The 27,121-nt window shown below is 41.5% G+C and overlaps 1 protein-coding gene across 7 annotated transcripts in view; it reads left to right on the forward strand.

The window, feature by feature from the left end:
- Nucleotides 1-27,121, forward strand: part of TEAD1 (TEA domain transcription factor 1) — a 160,509-nt gene that overhangs the window by 98,222 nt on the left and 35,166 nt on the right. Inside the window, exons 4-9 of one of the 7 annotated variants that reach the window (XM_082761491.1) lie at nt 14,029-14,093; nt 16,874-16,936; nt 17,025-17,087; nt 24,912-24,923; nt 26,109-26,243; nt 26,435-26,481. In XM_082761491.1, the coding sequence (XP_082617617.1) occupies nt 14,029-14,093; nt 16,874-16,936; nt 17,025-17,087; nt 24,912-24,923; nt 26,109-26,243; nt 26,435-26,481 (385 nt within the window). The remainder of the gene's footprint in view (nt 1-14,028; nt 14,094-16,873; nt 16,937-17,024; nt 17,088-24,911; nt 24,924-26,108; nt 26,244-26,434; nt 26,482-27,121) is intronic. The other 6 variants (XM_082761492.1, XM_082761494.1, XM_082761493.1 and 3 more) reach the window with 6 other exon arrangements.

Genomic DNA, 27,121 nt, shown 5'->3' on the forward strand with positions numbered 1-27,121 from the left:
ATTTTTCAAATGTACTGCTGGGTGTTAGGTCAGTCCCTGTGCAAGAAGCTGGTTCTGCTGTTTGTGGATGCTGGTACAGTGGGAAAGGTCCCTCACAGCCATCTTCTGGTGCAGCAAGTTGCATTTACAGCTACAGGAGAAACGGAAGATAAAAGGAAAAGCAGGTTCATGTGTTCCTTTCAGATCTCTGTTTTTACCGTTAGAGCTGTGGCAGCAATTCTTCCCCCCCAACTTTGACTAACTTTCTAAAAGTGAGACATCACTGCTTGACAGAGGCAGGTTTTCTGACTGACACGGTGCAGCATGCTGCAGGGACGCAGCTTGAGGTATTACTGCTGACATCAGTAAGATCAGCATTAGGCCCCTGGGGAGTGCTGCAGTATGGTCTCTCATATGGCTTAAAAAGAAGGGAAAAAAAAATAAAAAATCTTTTTAAGTCCAGGCAAGGCAGCCACACAAGTTTTAATGATAGATACTTTTTAAAGCTTGTTTGCATTTGGGTGATAATGTACTTTAGTATAGTTGGGGAAATGAGAAACTTCACACATGGCATCTGGAAATCCTTGTGGCTCACTACCCTCCTTGACAGCCATAATGTAGCTATAAATTCACCCCGACAGAAAACATGTAACTGCGTTGGCCATACCAGAAACAACCTTTCATTTTCTTTTAAATTAATCTGTTATTTTAAATCTCAGCTTTTTTATAGCTTCATATAAATGTTTGTGAGCCTCAGAGGTAACTCAGTGTATTTTTACTTCTTGGGCTTATGGAAAATCAGCCTGTGGTTCAATTTAGTGTCTGGAGGGGTGAGTACTGATATATTCATATGTGTTTAACAAAAGATGAAAGGACGTTACTATGCAAGCGCTCCTGATAAGTCTCTGCAGTACTACTTTAATCTCTTCATGCATATATTATCATAGCTTTGCCCAGTGTCAGGTGGACCTTCTTTGGCCAATGCAATGACCATTTCTTTATGGCTTTGAATTGCAAAAACCTAGTGTGCTAAAATGTTGATACTGGTGCAATTTCTGGGCTGAGAATGGACTTGCCAATTGCCTTGGTGAAAAAGCTTTCCAGACCAATACATGTACTGAAAAAGATTGAAATATAGCAGAGTGTTTGGAAATTCGTAAAAGTGAGAGATCTGGTGCCAAGTGAACTTGACAGAAATTTAGGTATTGCACTCTCTGTGTTGCCTGTGTTTTAGCACAGGACAGGATAGTTATTTGTGTGCTTGCAAGGCAGAAACACGTGGATTAGGAAGAGGATGCTGATTGCATAGCCAGTGATCTGAAGTACCCTTTTACCAAGAGGATTCGTCTGAATTAGTATGAGTGTCAGCAGGATGAAACCAGCTATAACACTTTTACAAACTTGTTTCATTTATTGGTCTTTGCTGCTCACCAGTGAAGTACACAACCACTCCTTGACTCAACAGCACAGTTCTCCACGTGTCAGGGTGCATCCATCTGGCCCCTGGCCAAGTCAGAAGTAAGATGCAGGAGTCTTGTTCAGGGCTTTGCCTATTAGTTGGCAGTGCCTGCAAAATAACCTTACCATGGTGCATGATAGCCCGTGAGTTCATTAGGTAGGCCCATACACTGTGGGCTGGCTGGGAGGGTCGTGATCTTTAGAGCCGAACCAATATGGGATGCATGGCTATCCTGGAAAGAACTGAGGAAAGGGAAGGATTAGTATTACTTCTCCTTACTGTCTTGAGTAAATATCTGATTTTGAGCGAGAGGGATTATATGGAAAGAGGGGACAGAAAAGTACATATAGAGCCATTATTCAAAGGAGAAGTGAAATCCTGTTATGTGCTGGAGACGACACGTTACCATATCAGGTTAGGCTACACAGACAGATGGTAAAGTCACACGAGAAAACTGAGAGCTTGGTGGAGTAGAAATCTGCAACTGGCATTAACAATGTTGAATACAATTCCATCTCTCTCTCTCTGTGTATTTGAGCTTTACTTCTCTGCTGCATGAGTTTGCCATGCTCACAGCTTCCACTAGGGCATCCATTGTGTGTCTAGTGATCTTAGCTTTGGGGACTGCCCTGCCATGACCCAGTGGTGGCCCTGGACCCACCACTGCCAGCAAGGCGAGTTGAAGCTGAGGAGTAACGTGTTGCTGCCCCTCCTGAAATGTCCTTTGTTGCTGGTGGGACTGGAGGGTAATGGTAGTTGTGCTGTTGGGGAGGCACATCAGGTAGAAAGGGGGATTCAGCTTTCATGCAGCTTTTCTACTACCTTTTTTAGAGACCTAACCTCTGTAAAAGGGGGAAAACTGTGAAGAGAGATAAGGGGCTCAACAAAGTAACGTGGCAGAGCTGCTGCTAGAAGCTGGGTCTCATCTCCCAGCCCCACATCAGTGGCACTTGGCCACAAAGCAACCTGGCTGAAGCAGTGGCTCCTAACACATCATGCCTAAAAGAAAGCAGGATTAAGAACTACACTGAAGCCATGTCACAGTCGGTTGCTTATTTATCCAAAACAAACAAAGAGAAGGTTTCCAAATGCATGCTTTTTGGATAAATGCTATGTAAAGGCATGAGTTGGGGAGTGAAAGAAAATTGTGATTTACTACAGAAATAAATAAGTGGTGAAAAGATTATAAATAATTGTAATTTTCTTCTAGTTCTCTGGCATGTTATACTCCTTAAATTTTTTTAATAAAGCCCCCCTATCATCTGAAGTAGCCACTTTAAGTATAATAATTTGAAAAGAAAATTACAAATGTTATGACTGTAATGCACTTGGCAGATACACTATACAAAACTTCCTTCTGACTCTCCAGGATATTCCATGCAGATTTTGAAAGGCACCAATGGGTGTTTTCAGTGATAATGAAATCGGCAGCGCAGTGGTTACACTGCTTGGAGCAGGCTGTGGGCTGCTCAACTTGCTGGAGGTGGCAGAGCCTGGAGGAAGGGGGACAAGAGAAGCCAAGCAGGCATTTTTCATGCTGATGAATGAGCAGGCTATAAGCAACACTTTGAAATTTAAACAAAATGAATTGTTATTGTATCAGTTGAATACTTATCTCTTCATTGCGGTCTGTCATGGCTGTGCTTCAAAAGAGGCAGTGGTGTCTTTTGTAACAGCTTGTTGTAGTCTCATACCTGGGTTCATGATGGCATTAAGGTTTCTTTATCTCCTTGGGCTGATGTCACACGGATCCTTCAGGAGCGCGGGGATATTGAACTTCCCTGTCACACTAGCTCAAAAGTCAGTGGCACAGGCAGGCCCAGGAGGGAGGCAGGAATGGGCAGCTGATGAGATAGGTTCATATCATACCTGGAAGCATGGACAGATCCAACTGTTCTTTCTTCAGGCTAAAAAGAGTGTAAGTATTCCCAATTTTAAGCATGTTTTGAGGCCAGGTTTGCAAGAGTTATGCTCTAGCTCAAGTATGTTATGGGTCTCTCCTGTAGGTTCACAATTGGAGCAAAATACTTTTTGTTCTGTAGCTAGGGCTACATTGTTAGCTATAAAATCTCCACAAAATGTTACTTTTTGCTTGTGAAATAACTTGGAAACCAAGGTTAGTGTTGAATGTATCCCAGGCTCTTCCATATGCTGGTCAAACGTTTCTCCACTTGGCCCATCTGCTGTCAGAAACTGTCATCTAACACAAATTGAGTGCAAATACCCTGGATATAATGCAAATTTAAATACCTTTTTGCACCTGCTGTGAAAATAAAGCATCTTAACTGCATAGGACAGACACCAAATAATTCATAAGCTAAATAAACAGTTTTTGTGAAGAGCTGTAGGAAATGCCAGCACAGAGTCTGTGGAGCTGCAAATGAAGGCAGCTCGCATGGTCCTCCCTCCCCTGCAGATGAACACCCCCACCCCGGGAGCCATCCTCGGCATTGACCTATTTTAGACAACCTCTGGATTTGGCCAGAATCCCAATTGCTGAGCGAGGAAGTGACCTGCTCTCTTAAAATCTCATTAGAGTAAATGCTGAGTTGAGAAATCATGTCACAGCTTTTCCCATTTGTAATGTCATCGGTAGGAGAAATTTACCTGCTTAATGCCTTTGCTTTGCTCTCTCCTAATGCTCTGCTGGAGCATAGAGGAATATATCCACGGTGCAACTGTAGTCTGTCATTACAACAGGAGACGAGTTCAAAGACATATTTGGCAGTACATGGAGATGTTTTTTAAAAATGTACTGGATTTTCCAGAGGCTGCTTGCTTTCCACAGATTTTATGCATGTGCCGTAAAAAGAGGGGGACCTCCATTCATGTTACAGGTCTGCATCCTTGTTTGACAGATAAATCTCAATTGCTTTATCAGGAGTGAGGGGAGACAGTCCGTGGATATTTTCAGAGTTTCTATATGTATTTTCCATCTTGTATGGTTGTTCATACAGATTTCTTTCGAAGTTGCATTGTATAAACAATATAATGTTATATAATGCTATTCTTTAAGGTGAGTCTTTCATTATGTTGTTTTGTGCAGCCATTTTTCCGTCTTTTAAGTACCATCATTGTGTGCAATATGAGTTTAGTAAAAAGAAACATGCTGTATTTAAAGCAGCTGCTTTGTACAGTTCTTGAGTTGCAAGCTCATACTCAGAACCACAACAATATCAATATACAATTTAAAGTAATTTTGTGGTCTTTTGGATCATTCCTCTCTGAATTCAAAAGACTACCAATATATCCAAGTTAGACACATGTAAGCATCAAAATACACGTACAGTTTAAAGAGGTTTGAACATTGTAGTTATGCAATGCTTTAATATTAAACATGAGGGGAAAAAAATACTGTTGTAGTCGTAGTTAAAACTGTTTCCTTAAAAAATAAACAATAGAAAGCAAACTGTCATCCAGAATTTTTCTTCTGCAAATGAGCATTACTTAAACAGTCATAATTCCTTTAAAAATGAACTTAATTTTGCCTATGAGAACAAACAGAAATGAAACCACCTACTGAGAAATTCTATTTTGCTAATTTTTATCTATTCTAATGCAAATAGTGGTTTTAATCCCCTTAACTCATCCATCATGCATGACAGGTCAGCCAGCTCATTGTCTGTGTGTTTGAAGGATTCCTGTCCAAATCAGACTTTTTGTCAGTAGTGCTGGGCAAAAATCTTCTTGTTTCTGAACTTATGTCACTGAAAAACTGTGGCTACCTTGGAAAACAAGGTACAGGGTCTTCACAGATAGGTTATTGAGAGTTCCTATCATAGCAAGGGAAAAAAAAAAAAAAAAGAATGTCAGATTAAGGACATCTAGGTTTTTATGTAATCTACTAAACATCTGTAGCTGATCCAGATAGATGGCAAAGGTCAAGTTTGGAGATTTTTTTCATGTGGGGATTTCTTGGTAAAGAAACAGCCTAAAATTGCTGTTTGTTTTGAAATGCATTTTTGATTGCAGTTAAATACTGTTTACAGCAAGTAGAAAATAATATAATTATAAAGTAGCAAAATATTTCCATATATTTTTGTAGCATTTTAATTAAACAAGGCTTAGAGTAAATTATAAAACCTTCTTTTGTGACAACCGACACTGACAATATATTAATTAATGAATATTCAGAGAGATCTCTGGATCACTCTTCTTTCTCTTTGAAATATGGTTTGCCTGTGGTTTGAAAAACTCAGAAGAAGAAAATTAATAAACATAGTTTTTATGGAATATTTCCCAGTGTGAAGACCTGCCAAACAGAATCCAATGCATTGCATTAGTGTCAGGGAAGAGTTTTGAAGCAGATGTGTATATGGCTCACTTTTATTGTTTTGTTTAAAACTGAGGCTGAGATAAAACCAAAAGGTTAGGACTCAACATGATAAGAGTATCATTCCATGCTACCATTAGGTCATTTCCCTTTTGCTGTGTAATTTAAGTTGTGGTATTGCTTCAGTCTGGGATCCTTTTGTTGTTGTTGTTTTTATTACAATACACAAAAAGTTCTTTTCTTTGGGAGTATCATTATGATGTAACTTCAATGAGTCATTGTAATTGTTAGCTTATTAGCATCCAAAAGGATTATTTTGGTTATTTTCTTCTTGGATCTTTTCTTTTCCCCATCCTCTTGGGCAACCTGGTTACAGTACACTTTGCAAGCAGTTAATTTGTGTATAATACTACTTAAGTAGCTTATTGTAATCTGGTGCATGTGTGTCTCCATGCACACCCACCACTCGGGCAGCCCTTGTAACCTCTTTTTGGAACCTAAGGTCTTTGTCTCATCCCAGTCCAATCTGGAGATGACTGCTTTCCTTTGTGGTCCCTATCCAAATGGAGAGCCAGAGCCTTCAAGTGGGAAGGTCTCAGTGCAGGAGTTAAGCAATGAGCTCAAGCAGGTAACAGGCACTTGGTCAGTTTTCATTGGCCCCAGCCCTACTCCTGCAGCACTGGGGGACTGTGGGGACCTGCCTGTGTCGTCAGCTCTCCAGCAAGTGCCCATGCAGAGAGGCAGAAGCCAGTGTTTGATGCGGGTCTGGGGCCAAAGGTTTGTGCTGCAAACCAAGAGATACAGCTCCCATTCTCTCCCACAGGGCCAGAGGAGCTGACTCCTGCCTTACATTCCCATTACCGAAGGCTGTCTAAACTGAGAGGTCCCACAGATTTGCAGATTTGGGCTAGTGAATGGTAAATTCCCTAAAAAGGTGTCTCATCTTTACTTTGAGGCATTGCATATACTTACACTGCTGCTTAAAGAGAAAGAAAAAAAAAAAAAAAAAAAAAAAAAAAAAAAGGCAGAGAGGGATCAAGGAATGGTTTGCGTTGGCTCATTTGGCAATTAAAAATACATAAGTGAAAGAATTGCTGTGAACTTGCCCAAAGGGCTATAATAAATAACGTCCTGCATAACTAGTACATAAATGTGCTTTATGGTTTTGAATGAAATGACTGTGTTTGTTTTTAGGGTTGTTGGTTGTTGCTTTTTTTTTTTTTTTTTTTTTTTTTTTTTTAGAAATATAACAGTTGGAATGCAAATAGGCTTATGTTTCTGTAATTGTGGTAAACATATTTTAAAGATTGCTGTTTGATTAACTGTAAATATTACCAGTTCAGAGGTTAAATACTGTTGTTGAAGTCACTCAGGGAAATCCAGCAGAAGTGTAAATATGGCAGAAAAAGCTAAACAATATGGCAAAGGAATATTTGCTGACTTAAGAGTGCAGGATCAACACCAATATTTTTCCAGTGATGCTAAACCTCTTGTAACTGCTAAATTGGATTTGTAGTTGAATGAAGTATCAGCTGCTGTGGGATGAGCCCATAAAGGCAGGATGGCTGGCCTTTTGTAGGCAGGGCTTAGAGGACGATTGATATGTTTTAGCACTTTTGGGATTATTGTGATTAGGAGGAAGCCATTCTGAATGATAGAGAAAAGGGTGTAAAAAACACAGTTCACAGCTGGTAAGCAGCATGTGTTTGCTATAAGGAGAGGTCACGACTAGTTGATCCTGCTGGTTCTGGCATTGATTGACAGTAAAGAAAACTTGATATTATGAAGCAGACCCTTCTTTTTTCTTCTCCTTTTCTTCTCCTTTTTTTTTTTTTTTTTTTTTTTTTTTCCCCTTAAATAAATGTTGTGTCTGTTGTGTAAAGCTGAAGTATTTTCAAAATCTGGAATGCTCACAGGTTGCAAGTTAAAATGTTCAGAGACACAGCTGCAAACATGAGTTGTTGAAATGTCATCTAGAAATGAGTATTCAACCCAGAGCTGTAAGGACACTAAACAGGAGTTACAGAAAATTAGCTCTGGTGTTTCTGTTTGCCTTTTTCATCCGTATTAATCTTAACTAAAACCCCCCTTTGTCGTTTAGTAGAAAATTTATGCTAAGTAAGTGGAAATTTCAAGTTCACCAAACTTGTTGATTATTTATGCATCTGCTATATCTAAGATACTTGGCAAGGAATAAAGGAATAATATGTGTAAAACAAATGCTAGCATCAGGAAAACATTGTAATCATTTTATTTTTATTAAACACCTGCCCCAGAAAACATGCAGGCTATTTCATCTTATCTCCTCAACCCACTTGGAAATGTAGCTCATTTAGCTGATGGCTTTTTTTTTTTTTTTTTTTTTTTTTTTTTTTTTTTTTTTTTTAAGGAACCATCCAAAAACTCGCAAATGCACATTTAAATAGTTGAATCTCTGACTCTTTTTAGTGGGGCTGTACCTCTTTCAAAATTTGAGTTTAGCATACCACACAGGAAAGAACACAAGCTTGCCAACTCCCGCTGAGCGTTTTTTCAAGCCTGTGAAAAGAATGAATTATTCAGCAGTAAGCATGCTTACAGCTGGCCATTTGGGAGCTTTGATGTGCGAATCAGGCGGTTGCATGAATGCCCTTATTGTCATGTTATGTGTACACAGTGTGTGAATTATTGAAAATAGTGAGGCCTGAGCCTCATCTGGTAGAGATTACAGTGCAGGCATGCTGGGTGAAGGTCTGTAATTGAAAATCCCCAGATGCTGTTTATTTGGCCTGTGTCACGTGGCCTTGTGCAGAAAACTTGTCTGAACAAAATGCTGCCCGCCTGGGAAGCACCACCCAGCCCCCTCCGAAGCCCTGGTGAAACCCAGGGTGCGGGCGACTTAAACACCTGCCCATAATATTTTTAAAAGCTTAAATTAGATTTGCCTATAACGTTTAAATAGAGGATGCCTTACTTAGGGGTTTAAACTGCTTAGCCAGTTGTTGACTTACAGAGCTCTTTAATCTACAAGAGGCTTTTTGTTAGCCTATTTAGCTTTCAAGCATCTTCAGAAAGCGGCACTGGCAAATTTTGGGCGAGCTCTCCCAAGGTGGCTATTCTGCTGGCAAAGTGGAGCAGGAAGGCACCAGGGCCAAGGATGGCAGCAGAGCAGCTTGGCCACACTGGGGGCCCTGCAGCCGCCTCCCAATGCAGGAAAAACTCCAAATCAGCCCACGTCCCACTGATGGCACCCATACACAGACCCTGTGACTAGCTAGGATGTCCGTCCAGCCTGTGCTGAACAGCTGAGACAAGAGGGACTTGGTGCCACTCGTGGTGTGCACATGGGCTGCCCAGCCACTTGCCCCAAGCATGGCAAACTCGCCAGTGGGCTCCTAAAGGAGCCAAACTTCCACCAGCTCTCAGGTTGGGCATCCAGGAATGTGGGCAGCACTTGGTGGCCAGCTTCAGGCAGAGGCGACTGGAGATGGAGTTTACCAAAGCTGCCAAGCTTTGCCGTGGTGAAAATAACATCACAAAGATGACCTGGGAGAAGTTTTACAAGATGTTTTATAAGAAATTCGGCATACAGGTCTGTATCCAGGCTTTGTGCGAAGCATAATAAATATACCCATTTCAAGCCACAGTCTCACAGAATTTGGAGAAATTCACCTATATTTGAAAAAAATAGGCTTTTCTGCTTAGTCATTACTAGATTTTTTTGTTGAGTATGGAAACTGTTTAAAATTAGCTGTTCACTTTCAATTTACTAACCAAGTTAATTTTCTGTCCTTGTCTATTTTTATCACATTTGGATGGTGCTTATTACTGGGAGTCTGGGGCGAGGGGGGCAGTGGTTTAATTTGTATTATTAATGTTCTAAATAAAGCCATCCGCCTGCCACACAAGCTGCTGTCCCTGCAGGGCCATGATGCCCCTGCCTGTCTGTCCAGCTGCTGGCTGGGGCCTGCACCCAGAGGAGAGGTCCTGGCGTGGCTGGGGCCACATCCACAGCTCACACAGGTCCCAGCAGAGCTGCCTGTGGTGGCCTAGCGGTGCACTGAAGGGGGCACTTAGGAGCCTTGCAGACTTTTTTGTGGGGGCTGATGGTGAGCTTCTTTAAAGTGTTGTTGGAAATAGCGTTAGTGGGGGAGGTTTCCCCACACAAGGACCCTCTGTTAGAGCAACAACTGCCTCCCGGGGGGGTGGGCGGCAGCCACCCCACTCTGCAGCTGCTTCTCCATATTTAGGACTAGAAGAGCAGAAATGTCAGTCCTCCTTGCTGCCTGTGAGGTGTCTGGGATCACGGTCCTCTCCCTCCTTCAGAGTGATGGGCACACACTGGGGCAGATAAAGGGAGCCCAGTGGGCCCAGCCATTTCCCCGAGGGGCCCAGGTGGGATTCGCACCACATTGCCTTGTGGACAAAGCCTGGCACTGTTCGGCAGCTAAACCCTGTTTTGCTTTTTGCCGTGACTGAAAAAGATGTTCTGTTGTTTAAAATGGATCTCCCTACCATCAATGCACAGAGAAAAAACGTGTTTTGCAATTGCACTTGTGGTACAGAAGGGTATGACAGATAAAGCCTGAATTTAAAAGAAAAAACAAACTAAGAGAAGCCCATATAAAATACTAGTTGTGGTCCTCTCCTGATCCTTTCAAGATCTTTGGAAAAGATTGCTCTGCTGTGAAGATATTTCATCTGACTGGGCACCTTTCCCACACCTCTCTTTCATACCTGAACCAAAACATTCAAAGTAGGAAACTGTCATAGCAGATGACAAGAAGAAGGAGCTGAACATTTACAGTTCATAAGCCTGACCTCTCCTCTTCTACCAGGCAATTTCCCAGATATATCTGTGACAGGGAGAGAAAGGAAGGGTGTGTATGGAAAGTATTTCCACAGCTGAGCTCTTCCTAGAAAAACGCAGATCTGTTTTTTAATGGGCATTTTTCACCCTAATGTTTCTAGAGGCCAATTAAAGAAGTTCCTTGTACCTCTTTTGTTTCAGACAATTCTCATTGCCAAGAAAAGGAGAGTGTTTTTAGGATTATTCAGCCTTCCTTTCTGTGTCCAGTTCTGGGCTCCCCAGTATAAAAAAGACAGGGATCTACTGGAAAGAGTCCTGTGGATTGCCACAAAGATAATATGGGGCCAGGAGCATCTTCCCTGTGAGGAACGGCTGAGAGACCTGGGTCTGTTCAGCCTGGAGAAAAGAAGACTGAGAGGAGATCTCATCAATGTGTATAAATACCTGAGGTGTGGGAGACAGAGGGATTTGGCCAACCTCTTTTAAGTGGTTTGTGGGGACAGACCAAGGGGCAATGGCCACAAAATCACAGGATCACAGGAAGTTCCTGCACCAACGTGCAAAAGAACTTCTTCATGGTAAGGGTGACGGAGCACTGGGACAGGCTGTCCAGGGAGGTTGTGGGGTCTCCTTCTCTGGAGATAATCAAGGCTTGTCTGGACGCCTACCTGGGCAACCTGCTCTACGGAACCGGCTTTGGCAGGGGGTTGGACCTGATGATCTCTCGAGGTTCCTTCCAACCCCTACAATTCTGTGATTCCATGATTCCTTTCTCTAAAATCCTCTCTATGTCTTGGTAGGTCTGGAGATAAGATCTTTCCTGTTAGTATCTGTCCCAGCTGGTAAAGAAGAGCATCAGTGTTTGGTAGATAAGATAAAGGCTGTAAGCTTTTAGCAGGGGACATCTCTACCTTGTATATCTCAGGCAGTGCTTATATTAGTGTCTTATGTTTGTGTTTATGGCTTTTTGGTGGTCCAGAACAGGTATTTTGTCTTTTCAGATCATTCTGGCTAGGCAGAAGATATTTATTGAGCCTTGTGAGGCCTGAATATCTTCTGCTCTGGCTATGCTGGGTGCATATTTCTTTTCTGTGTTGCAAACATGGCTGTAAGGAAAACAAAGCTGTTGCCTTGGTCACTTTGCATGGTTTCTTGTAGAGCTCCTCCTCCTTGACACATTATTCCATGCCATGTTGACTCTTCTTGAGCTGAGCTCCAGCTAGACCTCACCTTAAGGGAAGACATCATTTTGCAAAACCATAATCTTGTTAGTCATACCCCTGCCAGGCTGGAGAGTGGCTGGTAAAAACCCCTCTCAATTCAAGTGAGAGCACTTCATGGATGGACTGGGGGCTCAACTGGAGACAGCACTTGACTGATATTTTGAATAATACAGTCTAGACTTTCAGTGCTTGGTGTTTTTTATAAAACTGTTTTCCTGTTAAGTGGCTTCCTGAGATTCTGAGCCTTCTTTTAAAAACAGATTTTTTAGCTCTCTTGACTTGGAAGAACACTGTGAAGCCATGAGAAGGTTTAACTCTTCCTGCCTTGGCTGCAGCTGAGGGCTGCACAGGCCTGCCTTAACGGGTAGGGATGGCTGGAGTGACCTGTGCTGTGACTGTATCCCAAACATGGTCAGTGCAGACTGGGGGATGGAGATGCCAACACATTCTTTACATCACCTTTTAGAGTCACTGGCCTTTCAAAGTCACCAGCTGCTGATAAGGATGACCTTAAGGGACAGTATAGAGTCATGAAAAATACCAAGCCTCTGCCAAAAGATTTTGTAAAACTCTTGCCCAAAGCTTGTTTAGTATTATGTGTCATCATGGCTTGTTGTTTCCTCTTCTGTCTTGTGCTGAGTTCTCAGGCTCTCAATGTCTCCCTCAGTTCCATTTTCCGAACTGTCTGACACTTTCCCATTAAATGGGAAAGTTCTACTTTCCCATTTAATACTGATGAAGGGTAAAGCAGTTTCATTTGTTCATGTGCTCACCTGCAAGTGAAAATGCAGTCGTGCCACTATGGGGTAGCTGCTGTTATTGCACAGGAACGCAGGGGGATAGCCATATGTATGAAAATTCACTCACAGTGGACATTAGGCCTCAGAAGCAGCAGGAGTCAAAATCGGTCTCATCCTAATACCTCCATGAAATAAGTGTAGTTGTTATCAGTTGTCTGTACTCAGTTGTTGGTCCTAGAAGTGCTGCTGTTCCCGCTTTTGCAGGGATTTGTTGTAAAGGGTAAAGCAGTGTTTCAATTCTCTACAGATTTGTTCTTCCTTGTTTGAAGTGAACTATTTGGATGATGATGATAATGAAAGTTTGAGAATACTGAGATACAGAAGCTGAGTATTACGTGAGTTTCACCTCATGAACATGAAGCCCATGACTCCATGTGGGGACAGGTACCTTCTTGGCACCACACACTGCAGGACTGTTGTCCAGGCAGAAGACAAGGTCTTTTTGTGAAGCTAGGCAACTAGCTGCTCCTTTTGCATGCAGAAAACCCTCATTTGTGTGCAGAAATGTTGGTTGTTTATTAGTGTGCTCGTGCAAAATGTACCTCTTGAATTTTGTCCTGAAGAGGCCTGCTGAACAGCCTCACACCACCATTACCATGGCACATTGTGAGAAGCCTGACACACGATCCAGGCAAACAAAAAGGGACTTGGAGGAAACACAGCTCAGATCTGAGACACATTGATCTTTCTTATTCTAGTACACATTTTACAAAGAATATGTAGAAGAGACAAGAGCCATTGGACGTTATACGAAGGGTGTAAAATAAAGTTCAGAGAGGGAGACAAAATGAAATGGAAGAAAAAAGGAAAATGACGGTCTAGTTAAACAAATTGTGTTCAGTCTTCCAGTCAACAATATACCATTCAGAAGCAGGCATGCTTCATTAAAACTTCATGTTAGTCCCTCACAACATCAGACCCTTTCGAGTTTGAGCCTCTGGCTGGTCTAGTGTCTTTCTGCAGTCCCCAGCTATGTACTCATCCACTTCAAAATAACTTGGTGGGTAACAAGTTATTTTCTTAGCCTTCCCATTTTCAGCTTGCTGCTAAATCAGTTTTCTCATTTTTGATGCTTCTCCCCTGTGCTGAATGCTTCATAAATAGCTTCATAACTTAGGACTTGTTGAACAAGTATATTTAAGTTATTACAACATATGGAGAAGTAACATAATATGCAGTGAAAATAAACAGGGCACCACATAAAACTGTTATCTTCCATGTCAGCAGTATAGAGGAAGGAAATTACTTGTAAAGAAAATGTTAGTTTGTATTAAGTAGCATAATGTATGATTGAAGAATCATACACCTGGTGTAGTCAGAAGCTAAACTAGGGGAGCCCAAACATCTTGTCAGCCCCCAGGATGGGAGTGTCTCCAGCCTGAGACCAGCCTGGACACTGGCCAAGGTGTTGCCTCTCTGCCTGTGAACAGCTGCAGGACTTCAATACCAATATTTTGATGGTGTGGTGCTGCTTGTCTCTTACCATGCATTTTTCTTTGTTTCAGGTAGGAATGAATTGATAGCCAGATACATCAAACTTAGAACAGGGAAGACACGAACCAGGAAGCAGGTAAAATAACCCGGTGGGGAAGTATGCATGTCAGTGAATGACAAAACATGGCATTTTGGCTGCAGTGGCTGTCTGTGCTTCAGCTCTGATGAGATGATGTGTTGACTTCACTGTTCTGATTTAATATATGCTTTTAAGACATATATTTAAAACTCCAAATTTCTGTGTTGTGCATCATTTCCTTGACAGTTGGAGGTGCATTTTTTATTAGTCTATGTGTACATGAAGATATTATCCCCTGTATTTGGGGAAAAAAAATCAAAAGTAAAAGTAGAAGCATAAAGCATTGTGCCTTATTTCTCTATATGGACAATTACACAATGGAATCATTATTGTGAGGTGGTGAATAATGGAGCTTCTAAATGTTCAGCCAATTCACCCATATTTTAACATTTATGATTCTTGGATATGAAAGGCAAATGAATAAAAAGTAGGAGGACTGATCCTAATCATACTCTCAGCTCATGGACAGTACTTGCTAAAGGATGAAATAATAATTAAAAAAAAAATACCCTAAGAGCCTTCAGGCTCCTGGTCTGTGACCATGGTAAGATTTCATTCAACAATTCAGAATAAACCTCTAACCAGTCTTAAGTCTTCTTCAGATGATTATCACATAACCATTAACTTATATGACTAAATCCTTTAATTTATAATATCCATGGTGATCAGCAGCCTTACAGAAGGCACATGCTCTGGTGGTGGTTACTAAACCCTTGCGCTGTTTCAAAATGCTTCGCAAATTGCAGAGTCCCCTTGCTTTCTCTAATGTGAAGTGCGAGATTCCCCTCCTCCACCTCCATGTGAGTGATGAAGGGGAAGGCAGAGACTCATATGCTTGCATGCTACACGTGTTTTGTAATGCAGAGAAAGGTGACGCTGAGTCAGCACACATAAGGATGGCCTGCTGCCAACGCTCGTATTCAAAGCATTTTGAGCTGGGTGATATTTTGCCCTGGGTGGTGTCCTTTGTAAATTGGGAAGAAAACATGTACGAGGGATGAAGAAAGCCATGAGAAAAGAGAGAAACTGTAGTGCGTGGAGAGGGAATAAACAAAAGATTGGCAAAGAAATCTGAAACAAAAGACAAAAGTTGCAAGTTCTACCCTGTTAAGCCCATGTGAACTCTGCTGGTCGGGGGCTACACTGGAGATCTTAAAATTGCATCAGAAGTAGAAACACATACTATGTGGGCTAGATGTTTGGCCAGTATATGCTGGTAGAGCCACAGTGAAGCCAAGAGGGTTGTGATGGCTTACATATAGTGATGTTCTGCCTCCATACTTATATGTCCCTCTGTAATTTTTCATAAATCACTTTTGACAATTGTCTAGAAAAGTTCAGTTGTCATTATATCTGAGTTTCAACTGAGCAATTAAATGTTATGATTGTGCTTCCTGTATAACCTTTAACACCACTAATATCCCACTGAAAGCAAAACAAGCGAACACGTGTCAAAACTTGGTCTACGTGTTTGACTACAAAATTGCTTATTAAGTAATAGTATAACACTGAATTACTGCAGAGTGGTTCCTGAGCTGTTTCCTGAAGAAGTCCCTGAAAGTGTCCTTCAGGAGCCATGCTCATTTATGTATTATTATTTGCTTCTCTACTAAAAATACAGGCTTTTTTTTTTTGTGTGTGTTTGTGTGCTATTGTCATGGAATAGACTTACAGAGGGAGGAAATGAAGCTTTGTTTCTCCTTTTCTTTTGCTTGTGTTCTTTCCCAGACAGGAATTGTAACTTAGGAAAATTGCACACCACCTGGTATGGTATGCCCTGGGACAAATAAGAATAAAAGATTTCTCTTTAGCAGTTTTTAAACCTTCACACAGGTCTGCAGGATGCTGAGCAGTATTGAGCAATGCTGGACAGCATCATTAAACCCTCAGCATCAATATCATGGATTTCAGCACGTGCCTGAGTAAACAGTAATGTCAGTCAGGGCCCAGACCCTTCACTGCACAGGCAATAACTTCTGGCCCATAACATCTTGTGCAGGACTGACTTTGTACACATTTCTTATCAAAACGCAAAGCGTAATGACAGTGGGCCAAACCTGGACATTGCTTGAACTGGTGCCAAGTTACTGGTCTCTGCTTACGTGAGTGTTTTGCAGGTGGACTTGATGCTGAGATTGCAGAGAAAGGCAGAACAGATTCTGGGACCTGTATTGTGTCAATATTTTACCATTTGGTCCAGAACTTGGGGCACAGCAGTGGGGCCAAAACACAGCCTGAGGCTCCTTGTTGGAACTGCAGAGCACCAGCTTAACTAACGGATGAGACTTCTCACTGCCCTAATGTCTCCAGCCTAGTGTCAGGAGGTCAGGGTGGGTGTCTGCAGCCCTGGCAGATGGGGGGAAACCCTGTGGGCTCCCTGCACCAGAATGCAGGACCGGGCTGTGGATGGGGTCAGTCCCAAAGCATGTGGGCTGCAGCCAGCTGCAAACTGTGTCTTCTCTCTTGTAGCTGAGTGCACAACCTGGTGGGTTCCACTTTTTTTTTCCCTTAATGAAATCACTGCAGTGATGACCTGTACTGTTAAGCCTCGGTACTAAGAGCTTGGTATCTGGCTGGGAATGTGGTATCTTTAAGCTTACTGAAGATGCAAAGATGCAAATAACTGAATCCCCTCAGAAAAGCTTTTTTTTTTTTTTTTTTTTTTTTTTTTTTTTTTTTTTTTTAAAGACAAAAATAGATATTTTAAATTTGATTTGCTTTTTGTTTTTTCTTTTTTCTTTTTTCTTTTTTTTTCCCTATAAACCTGAACAATGTAGGTGTCTAGTCACATACAGGTCTTAGCAAGAAAGAAAGTTCGAGAAATTCAAGCCGCCATTAAGGTACGTTTGGCTTGCCCAGTTGTAGGGGGCTTTTCATCTCCATGGTTACAGGCTTTTCCTTTGTTTCCTCCCTTCCCCTACCCTGCAGGTGTCTAGTCACATTCAGGTTCTTGCCAGAAGGAAATCTCGTGATTTTCATTCCAAGCTGAAGGTATGCGCTTTTCTGCTTTTGGGCTTGTGGTTGCTATGCCTGTCCCTTCCTCCTCCCCGCGGTGATGGACGAGCGCCTGGTGCTGCCGTGCCTGTAACCTCGTTTTCCTGCATGTGGTAGCTGTCTGTGTCTCTTTGTGTTTAATCTCCAATTTCTGCACTAGCATTCACATTAAAAACATTGTTTTAACACTGTCCAGATGCAAAGTGAGCTACTCTTTGTAACACCTCAGCACCTAAACCTGATTTTTAACCTGTTAGTTTATTTTTTGGTTTTGTTTTTTAACAGTTGAGTGCTAGGGGTGTATTTAAATACACATGGTTTTTAAGCAGTTGTGTAGATGCTTTTTCCTTTTTTCTTTTTTTTTTTTTTTTTTTTCCTGAGAGATAATTGGGGTAATTTTTTTCCATTCCCAAATGTTTTTTCTCTGCTTTTGAAATACTATCAAGAATACTTAAATACACTGTACCAGAGAGCACAGCTTATCCCGATTGCTCTAGCTACAAGGTGTTACTGGAGTACAATCTAGTATTACCTGAAGTTACATACTATTTACAAGATTCTCTGATTTTCTTTTAATTTTTTTTTTAAAGTAAAATATTGGCATCTAATCCTTGGAGAGCCTCAGTCAGAGCCCTGTTCAGGGACAACTAAGTGTGTTTACTTAATCTGACATAATGAAATGTACACGTCCCCATTTTTCCTGGTTTCCATGAAGTATATTCTAAGACTATAAAGAAACTCTTGGAAATGTTTAATGGGGATTTCTTGGATTGCTTGTTTTTTCAAGTTTTCCAGTGGAGACCCTGGGACTCATTTTGTTTTCATACTACTTAAAAGTGGAAGAGGGTGTTTTGCAATTTTTGCTGTAGATTTTTTTTTCTTTTTATTAAAAAGCAAAGGAACTTGTAAATCTTTTACTTCCCTCCTTTTTTCTTTTTTTGATTTTTTTTCCTCAGATGAGAACAAATCATGTTTTTGTTCTAGCTGAAAAGGAAAAATGTTTCAGAAAGTAATTTCACAATGCTAAGTGGTGAGCACTGCAGATGCTTACCACAATCCTGAAACTGCAGTGTATAAATAACAGCCTGGCTGTGTAATAGGCCTTCTTGACAGAAGCACTGGGTTTTTTGTCCGCAGTGGGCAGCATGCTGGCAAGCTTGTATGGCTGTTGGTGGCTGGCTTTTTAGCTGCACTGGCTGAGCAGTTGGGGTTTGTAAAGAACAACTAAGACAACCTAAACATACTGCTTTTTAACCAAGGGTGCAATACTACAGAGATATGTAGCATTTTAAGCTTAAATTGTCAATCCTTGATGCCTAAAATTAAGTACGTGAGTAAGCTGCCTTACTTTCAGACGTGCTCAGCACCAGCAGCTCTCAGGGCGTTTTATAGGACTGTTGAGCACTCACGGCTACAAAAATCAGGAAACCCACCTAGATACCAAAATGCAGGCTTAGAAGCCTAACAAAATTTTTGGATTTGCTCGTTTAAAATATTTCCTTTTCTCAATGCCAAAAATAAAATATGAAGACATTTTTAAAGCAAAAAATAAATAAACAAAATTCTTAATTGCTGCACCTGCTATCCGACTTTTACTGAAGCTTTCCAAAGGAGAAAGCAGCTAGCTAACCTCTTGTTAGGTTATATTTGAGACATCTAGCCTAGATGGCATTTGGAGTAAATAACGATCCAGAGGGATTTTTCATTTTGAGGAGTTGCCTGAAGAAGGAAAGATATGTTAGGGCAACAAGGTATTTCATAAGACATTCCAATGCTGCTGCCACTTCCCACCCCTCAGTGGGTTGCAGTGCTCCCAAAGCTGAGCAGAGAATAGGGAAGCCGCCGATTTGATGCAAAAAATGTATTGATTCATCAAGAGTCTCCCATATCCACGTCCCTGCTACTCTACAGAAGGTGTTTGCTTCAACAGCTGCTCCGTGGGTACGGAGAGCATGCTAGTGAGAGGTTTGCCAGCCCCTGAACTTGCCGCTCTTCAGGAATCACCAGTGGCAAACACTGCCATGTCCTTCAGCCCATCCTTCTGTCCAGTGGGTCTTAGGCAGTTCATCCTGTCCCTGCTGCCTCCAGGTAGTCATCCTGCCCCCGCAATTTAGCTGCCCCAGGAGTCCCAACACAGCCCATGCAACTCCTCTAGGATCCTTGGCCTGAGAAGTGCCCAGAAATGGCAAGGGAGACAGGTTCTCCCCATCTCCTTACTCTTTTTCTTGCTGTTCTTGGTCTCAATGAATGAGGTGCCATGGCATGGCATCTACCCTCTTGCATGGGACACTTCCAGAGAAGTTGCAGCCTCCTCCATTTTTTCCCTAAATGGAAGAACTGAAACTTACATGCAAGAAGGTGCTGTAAAGGAGCTACCTTATCAGGAAGATAGCCCTCACTTTTTTCTTCCTAGGAGCCGCAAGTACTCACTGTAATTGGGAGAAGCTGCTAGTTTTGGACTTGAGAAGGAACCTCATTACTCCAAACATTTTATATAGCACCACTGCCTATAGTTTTCTCATTATTCCTGTATTGAACTATCCATATTTTCCGAAGTCCTTTGAAAACTGCCTGAGAAGGACATCACTGATGTGAAATGAAGTCAAGGTGAATACATGTTGGCATCTGCATATTCTCACTGTTTCATCGGGGACCACTTTGACAGCAGCCCAGACTGCCCCATCAACCCCTCCCCCTGGAAGGTGATGGGCTCTCATCCTCCTGGAGTAGTGCTGCCAGCATTTCCTAGCAAAGGGAAAACCAGGAAGAAGATAGCCAAGGGGAACAACTGCTTCTGACCTGGGCCACTCTCACCATTTTAGCAGTGAGCTATCTCTTACAATTACTCTGTAAAACCCTTGATTGGTGGCTTCCAGGAAAACAACTACTACTGAAAATAACATATGCACTTGATGTCAGATTGTCAGATTTCCCACCTACAGCATGAGGGGAAAGCACCCTGTGGACAAAATCTAGAGATTCTTCATGCCAGTAACTATGAGTTCAGTCAGCTCTGAGCTGAGGACATCTCTATCTTCTGTGTTTCTTTCTCTTGCCACCAGACCTCCCACCTCTGTACACCTCCCACATGTACACAGGGAAGGTTACTGCAGAGAAGGTTCCCTGGGTGCTGGTGCTGCTTTTGCTGAAATAATTATGATCAGGGATTTGAGGTTTGCAGGGGCATGGCTCAGAGTCCCTTGTTCCCCAGCTGATGTCATTTGCTAGCAGTTTTCCTTGTAATACCATTTCTTATTGATCTTTCTGGATACAGCCAATCCATCTCATTGACCACAGTCCCTGGTCTTTTACTTTGACGAAGGATATAACTAGTTAAGTCTTTTTTTCCAAATACCTGCTGGGTTTAGTTTAGGCCAAGAAATCTTTCTTTCCTGCATTGATCTGAACCCTGCTCATGGAAAGGAGAAGACTTGGCAAATTTTCTTGTGGTTATATTCTGCAAAAATCCAAATGGGTGGAAAGATTTCAGAGCTATCTTCATGGCATTGAATTTATCTATCCATGTCATTGGGTAGAATATGACTGAAGCTTAACTAACAGTTGAAAACTTGCCTGTATGTTATCAAGTTTGCTTGGTCCATTGAAGTCCCTTTTCTTTGAGGACAAGTGCCTAGAGGTGCTCCAGGTGGATAGATCCTTAGCCTGCAAGAAAGAGAAGTTTTACAAGTAAATGCTGTTGTTGCATTTCAGGACCACCAATTGAGAATGTCTCATCAGCCCTTCCAGGGATGTTGTACATTTTAATTTCTTTTACAACAGCAAAACACTCCTGCTTTAAAGATTTTATCTTGATTTTCTGAGGTTATTAAAATCTTCCTGAGGTTAGAGAAATTTCACTTCATGAAAAAGGAAAGAGAGGCTGGGATAAAGCAGTCTTAAGAGACAGACCTGAAAGGCAACTCCTCTTCATGACATTTCCTCTCATGTGGAGACTGGAGAAGGCAAGGCAGAATTTTTACTTTCTAATGTTTTTCCATGTCAAATACACCAGTCTGTAGTGTTAGGTTGCAGCATTTCCCACCTCTGCACTGACAGGGTGCCAAAATTACCTTCAGGAGAAAAGATGTATTGGAAGTTGTGCCTAAACAAAGAGTAAAGGTCTTCACAGCAGGATATACAACTATCTTAGACTTTCATTTCAGATATTTTTTTTCATAGTGCAAGATTAATTAGACAGAGACAAAAAGAAACATTAAAATGCCTGCAGTTCACACATATTACCTGTTTTAAAATCCATTATTCTACATTCCACATTGAGGGATAAAAAGAAAATATTGTTGTCAATTATAAAATGCTAAAGATAGCTCTATACTTTTTAAATGAACAATGATAAAAGCCTTGAAAAATTCCCTTTGATGTGAATGGAGTCTTCAGCATTTTGAAATACAATAAGATGGATTAATTGCTACTCATTAGGCAGCAAGTTGGGACAGCTTTGAATGCGCATTCTCTTCTTGGCATTAGCTATTGCCTGGCTGAAATAGCCAGCTTTTGTATTTACTCCTGTCTTCTCTAATAATAAGCAAATTGGAGATCAGGGCTAGAAACACTGAAGTGCTCTCTATCTTTTGTCCAGAACAATTGTATATTTTCATGATTTGTTTATTTTTTTTTTGAGCTACAGCTAATTATTGCAAAGGTTATTTGAATCAATACAAGATCTGAGCAGAAATAACATCTGCAAAATTGCTTACTAGGAAACTATTTTATGTTAGTGTTACTGTAATATCAATTTTGTGAGCCAATTGTTTTTTCTTCTCTTATGTCATATTTTTCTCCTTACAAAAGTTTTTTATTTTAAATATTCATACAGGTTTTAGGCCTGCTTGAATTGTGTTCTGTTGTGCATAATTTTCCTCAGACTGTCTTAATTTTTTTTCCAAAGCCATAGACAACATGGTATTCAAAGCCCTATTTATCCTTCTAGGCTAACAGTTTTTATTTTTTGCTGCGGAACTAGTTTGAACTGATTGATTGAATTATTCTACTGTTTATGTTGGATTAAAGGAAAGTCAAGCATAAATCCCTTTGTGCTTGTCATGTAGAACTCTTGTTTCACATGGGGCTGTTATGGATATTAAGAATTATAATTGGATGATACTGGAGTATTATTTCTACCTAATTTAACTATGTATTTTACATTCCAAAACTAATGGGTGAAAAGTAAAACTCAAGGGCCTGATTCATTAAAAGTTATATAGTCTTCTTCCATTAGGTTCTTAGCGCTTACCCCTTGCAAAAACAAAGCGTTTGCAACTGTAGCCAGAAGCAGTTGGCTAAAACAAGAGGCAGATCCTGATCTCCATTACAGTGATGACTTTTAGGGATTTAGTGAAACTACTCCAGATTTTCATTGATTGCACTGTAAATCCGTCTCAGTAACATCACCAGTTACGTACCACAGCACAGAAGACTTTTATAAGGAGAGAGGAAGACAGCAGTTGAAGAGTGCAGCCTGTTACTTACTACAGCGTCATTCCTGGGCAGCAGCAATCCCATCAGAGCTCATAAATTAAGTAGGGTCAAGCCAGGGCAGGGCCAGATGGGACCTATCCAAGGAATACCTTAAGCCCCAGCAAGATTTAATAATTCAATGGGAGATATTGTCCCGTCACAGCCCCTGCCAAACATCATCATGGTACTCTGCAGCACATGGGACCAACCTTATTTTACGTACAGCAGAATAAAACTCACTGACCAGAAAAGATTAATTCCAGCTTCACACAGCAGCACAAGCGAGCAAAACCAAATCCTTTCTGTCTCGGACAAGATAGGAAATCAAAGTCTTAACTATTTGCGGTCATTGAAAATCCCACAACGTTCCTGTCTAGAGTAGGGGTGTTAACCCATTTGTCCTGGCCAAATTCCAACCTGGGTAATTACTGTAATCTGCCTGTTTAAATTACCCCTGCCGTTTTAATTGGATATATTACTTCTCTTGCCGCCTAAACTGTGATGTAATACCATTGTGTGTTATTAATCAGTTACCAAGTTTCATTCCAGAAGCGGCACATTGCAGTGATAGGTGGAAAGTCATTCCCTGCTGGTTACTTGCACTCTCCACTAGAGCATAAAAAAAAGCCCGGTATATTTGTTTTTTTAAGTCACAGACAAGCTGATATTTCAGTTCAAATAAACAGCTTCAAAATGTGGTTTTCCCATTTCTTTCTGAAGCCTGTGAAGTCTGCCTTATTATACAAGCACAGGCCACCACCTTCCAGCTCTACAAAACATTCCTGGAGCTGAAAGTGCTTTGTGCTAGTAGAAGTCAGTACCTTTTAAGCATTTGCATTTGATTTTGAACTGATTTCTTCCACATTTTAGTGTAAGTTAAAACTACTTTTAGAAAAATGGTCTTCTGACTATGCATAGGTTCCTAAGCCTACGAAAGGTGAAACTTCCCTTTGATGTATGTTGACTGAGTATCTTGATGTTCAGCAGAGCTGGCAGATTTGTCACCACTGGGAAGTTCTATAATAGTCTGTGAGACTCCTGAAGACTAGCCCTCCTGCAAGGGGTGTGTTGCTAAGCAGTCACCTATCTATTTTTGATTTTTCTCCATCCTCCTAAAATGTAATCAAAAGACTGAATGAGTGGCCATCACAAAATGCAGAATATTCTTAGATGAAAAGCAGCAATTGCCAAGAGAGAAACATCCCTTCTCACATCACAAAACAGCAGATATTTCCTCCCTCCCCAAATCAGTGTCACTGTTTCTGAAGTCAAGGCACATCAGACTTACTGCAGTTAGAGGATAAGAGCTTCACAGGACAGTTTAAGCATTGCAGCTCCTGTGAAAAGAAAGTGTGGAGTTCACATGACAAAATACAGGGGAAAAGATACAGAAAGGCCTGATGGAGCTAGTATCTCCATAGTCTGTGCCAGTTAGTGCTTAACGACATCCCTTAAGCCCTTTATCATCCCTTTCTCATGTGTTCATGACAGAGGGTCCTTCTGCCCATGCAGGATGGTAGCGAGGTTGGCTTCCTTGGAGTGCTGCATGGATCTCAGGGCATTGCCACCTCTTAACGCCTACCTAAAAATTGCCCCGTGGTCTGCAGGCATCTGAAGACAGTCGGTAAAGCATCCTGTGCCAAACCTCTGCTGCACACCCTCCCATCCTGGGGCAGGCAGGGGTGGGTGCCAGCAGCAGGCAGGGTCAGAGCTGACATGCAGCCCTTACCAAGTGAGACGGTGATAGAAGGGGAGGCTACAGGTTGGCGAAGCCGCCATGTTTTGATCACACATAGCAACGGGACAGAAGTTGCTCCGTAGATGTATCATCAGCTGAAGCGTGGTGCTCCCGAGGTTTAGACAGGGCAGAAAGCAGCATCCTGCCCTGCTGTGCAGGAAGCTCCCATGGGCCCGCCAATCTTACTACTGCTGTAAGCAGATCGCGCTTGAGGCTCTCCCCTTGTGACGTGCAGAGGGCACACTGCTGGCAGCAGCTGCTCCCCTGCTCCACCTGCTGCTCTCCTGGGTGAGCGGGCGCCAGGCTGAAGCCCATGGAGGCCCCTGTGTCCCAGCTCGGGGAAACAAGCACAGCAGTGATCCCCCGCACTCACTGTCTGCAATTTTCACACGGGGAGGTGGTATCATTTACGCCCAGAGTTTTGTAGATTTTTTATTTTTTCCTTTTAATGAATCAGTCCCTAGGTAAAAATAATGCATTTGTTTAAACCTAGTATTTAATGTTGAGCAAGCTGCTCTTCCTTTGTGTTTTACTATTTTGTTCTTATTTTGCTAAAAATTTGCTTTTCTACACAAGCATTTTAATAAACTGTTTGTTGTTGTATCCAGGTAACAAGCATGGTAAGTATTTTAACTACACCAAGTATTACGTACCTTAGCTGTGCTTGGCAGAATTTTTGGCTAGCTTTTCTTGTACTTTCAGCCTGTGCTGTTTCTAAAGGAGCTATTCAAAGGAAAAACTGCTCACCTATAGTACTACTACATATAAGCTTTAGAGGGAGCATATGTTCAAAGTCATATACTGTATATAAGAGCATGCATCTTTTGCCAGCATGCTTGCTACTTTGCTTGTAAAATAAAACAAGACAACCAAAAAATCCTTGCTTAATATTGCTTGTGTTCCTTCATTCTAAGTCACGTACCTAAATATTAGCACGTATTAATCCAGTACTTCCAGAAGAGGAACTGCACTTTACCAGATAGTAACAGTCCGTTGTTTACTTATTTTACCTGACCTAAAATACCCACTTAATTAACCCTGTTGCATTAAGAGGCTTTCCTTTTCTATTCTGTGATCATACATGATTGGTAGTGACTAGGACTCCGAGCGCAGCTCTATTACAAGTAATCAATAACAACCCATCTTTTCCTAAACTTGTTCCTATATGCTTGAAAACAGCAGAAATTTTATGGCTGTTTTTCTTTGGGAACACTTTATATTAGTGAAGCACCACAATTCGAAATTTAAAACATAATTTGAATTTTTGTGATCTAATGCTTAAAATATTTGTTGTAAAACAGACTCTGAAATGTGTCTAAACCTGTAAGCATTAAGATAAGTCTGTCATTGTTTACAGTCAGTTGCAGTTCTGTGTTCTCATTTTACCACGTAATACTAAAGGCAAACTTCTCTTAGATCTAAATGATAGAGCTCAAATCTCAGTGATCCCTGTCCTGCAGGCAGAGCCTTAGCAGCAGACTGTGTTTACTCCAGTGTGATTTAAAATCAGCAGAATTTGCCCAAAAAAATAAGTGGGCAGCAGTTTGCTCTCCCAGAGCCTCCTGCACGTTGGCAGAGCAGACTGTGAGAATTCAGGTCTACCATGCATGTCTGAGAGGAGGTTTTGCCTTGAGGTAGTTTGAGTGTTAGCCTCTGTGCTGTATTTTTTTTTCCTGCATGGTTTGTTATTTTTGCATTTTCCGTGTGGCTTTTTAAGTTTTTAGTTGTGTGCTTGTAGCTGCAGTTATTTAACATCGTTTGTTGTGCCAAATGTTTTAAGACTCCATGTAATTGTCATATTAAAGGATCAGACAGCAAAGGACAAAGCACTCCAGCACATGGCAGCAATGTCATCAGCTCAGATAGTCTCAGCTACTGCTATTCACAACAAGCTGGGCCTGCCAGGAATTCCCCGTCCTACATTTCCTGGGGCACCTGGGGTAAGTTGTTAGCTGAGTCCCAAAAAAATCCCTATATTCTCTAACACTATTCAGTAGAAAACTAAGGTTGAATGAATAGATTAATGCTTTCACTTGCCTTTGCAAAAGGAATCATGCTTGTTCAGAAACAGCAAAAATCTTTCAACAGAGAAAACAATTGTGAGTCTGTTTGTTTGTTTTTCCTCTTCCAGTTTTGGCCGGGCATGATTCAAACGGGGCAGCCTGGATCCTCGCAAGAGTAAGTCTCGAAATTAAAATATTTTTTTCTGTATGCAACATGGGGCTGGCTTGTGCACTTTGCTGCCAGAGGATATTAATGAGGCAATAATTTATGATTTTTTTCTAAAAAGAAGGGAAAAGTAGTTGCAGGGAAAGGAAGAGCCTTACAGTGATGTGAACTCACATTTGAAAAGTTGTAGGGGATCGCAGTCCTCACAACTGAGGCTAAATCCCTAATGCTCACACTCCTTTTTCTCTCTTCACATGCAATGATGATGCCAGGGAAGCAACTAATAAGGTTTTGCCTGTGAATAGGTTTCCAGCACAGATACCTCCACCCTCATTTAAATATCTAAGCAGTACTGGAGAGAAGGGGGACTTACTTTCCTGCAGGGCGGATGACGACCTGTTAATGGTCAATGGGGTCACTGCCCCTTGGTAGCAACAGCACTTTACAGGGGAAGCCTTCGGGCGATCATCGTGTCACATTTTTAGCCCTGAAGCAGTCTCTGAAGCAACAACTCCTAGCCTTGTTTTTCAAGTTGTCCCCACCTTATTTCCTTGAGGTCCGTGGGAAGGAGTCTTTGTGCCCCAGTACTTCAGTGTCCTCTGGATTTATTGGGAGGTAAAGCAGTCTCCATCCGTGTCTGCTGCAATAA

The sequence above is a fragment of the Aythya marila genome (genome assembly GCF_965140915.1).
Source record: "Aythya marila genome assembly, chromosome: 5".
Lineage (NCBI taxonomy): Eukaryota > Metazoa > Chordata > Aves > Anseriformes > Anatidae > Aythya > Aythya marila.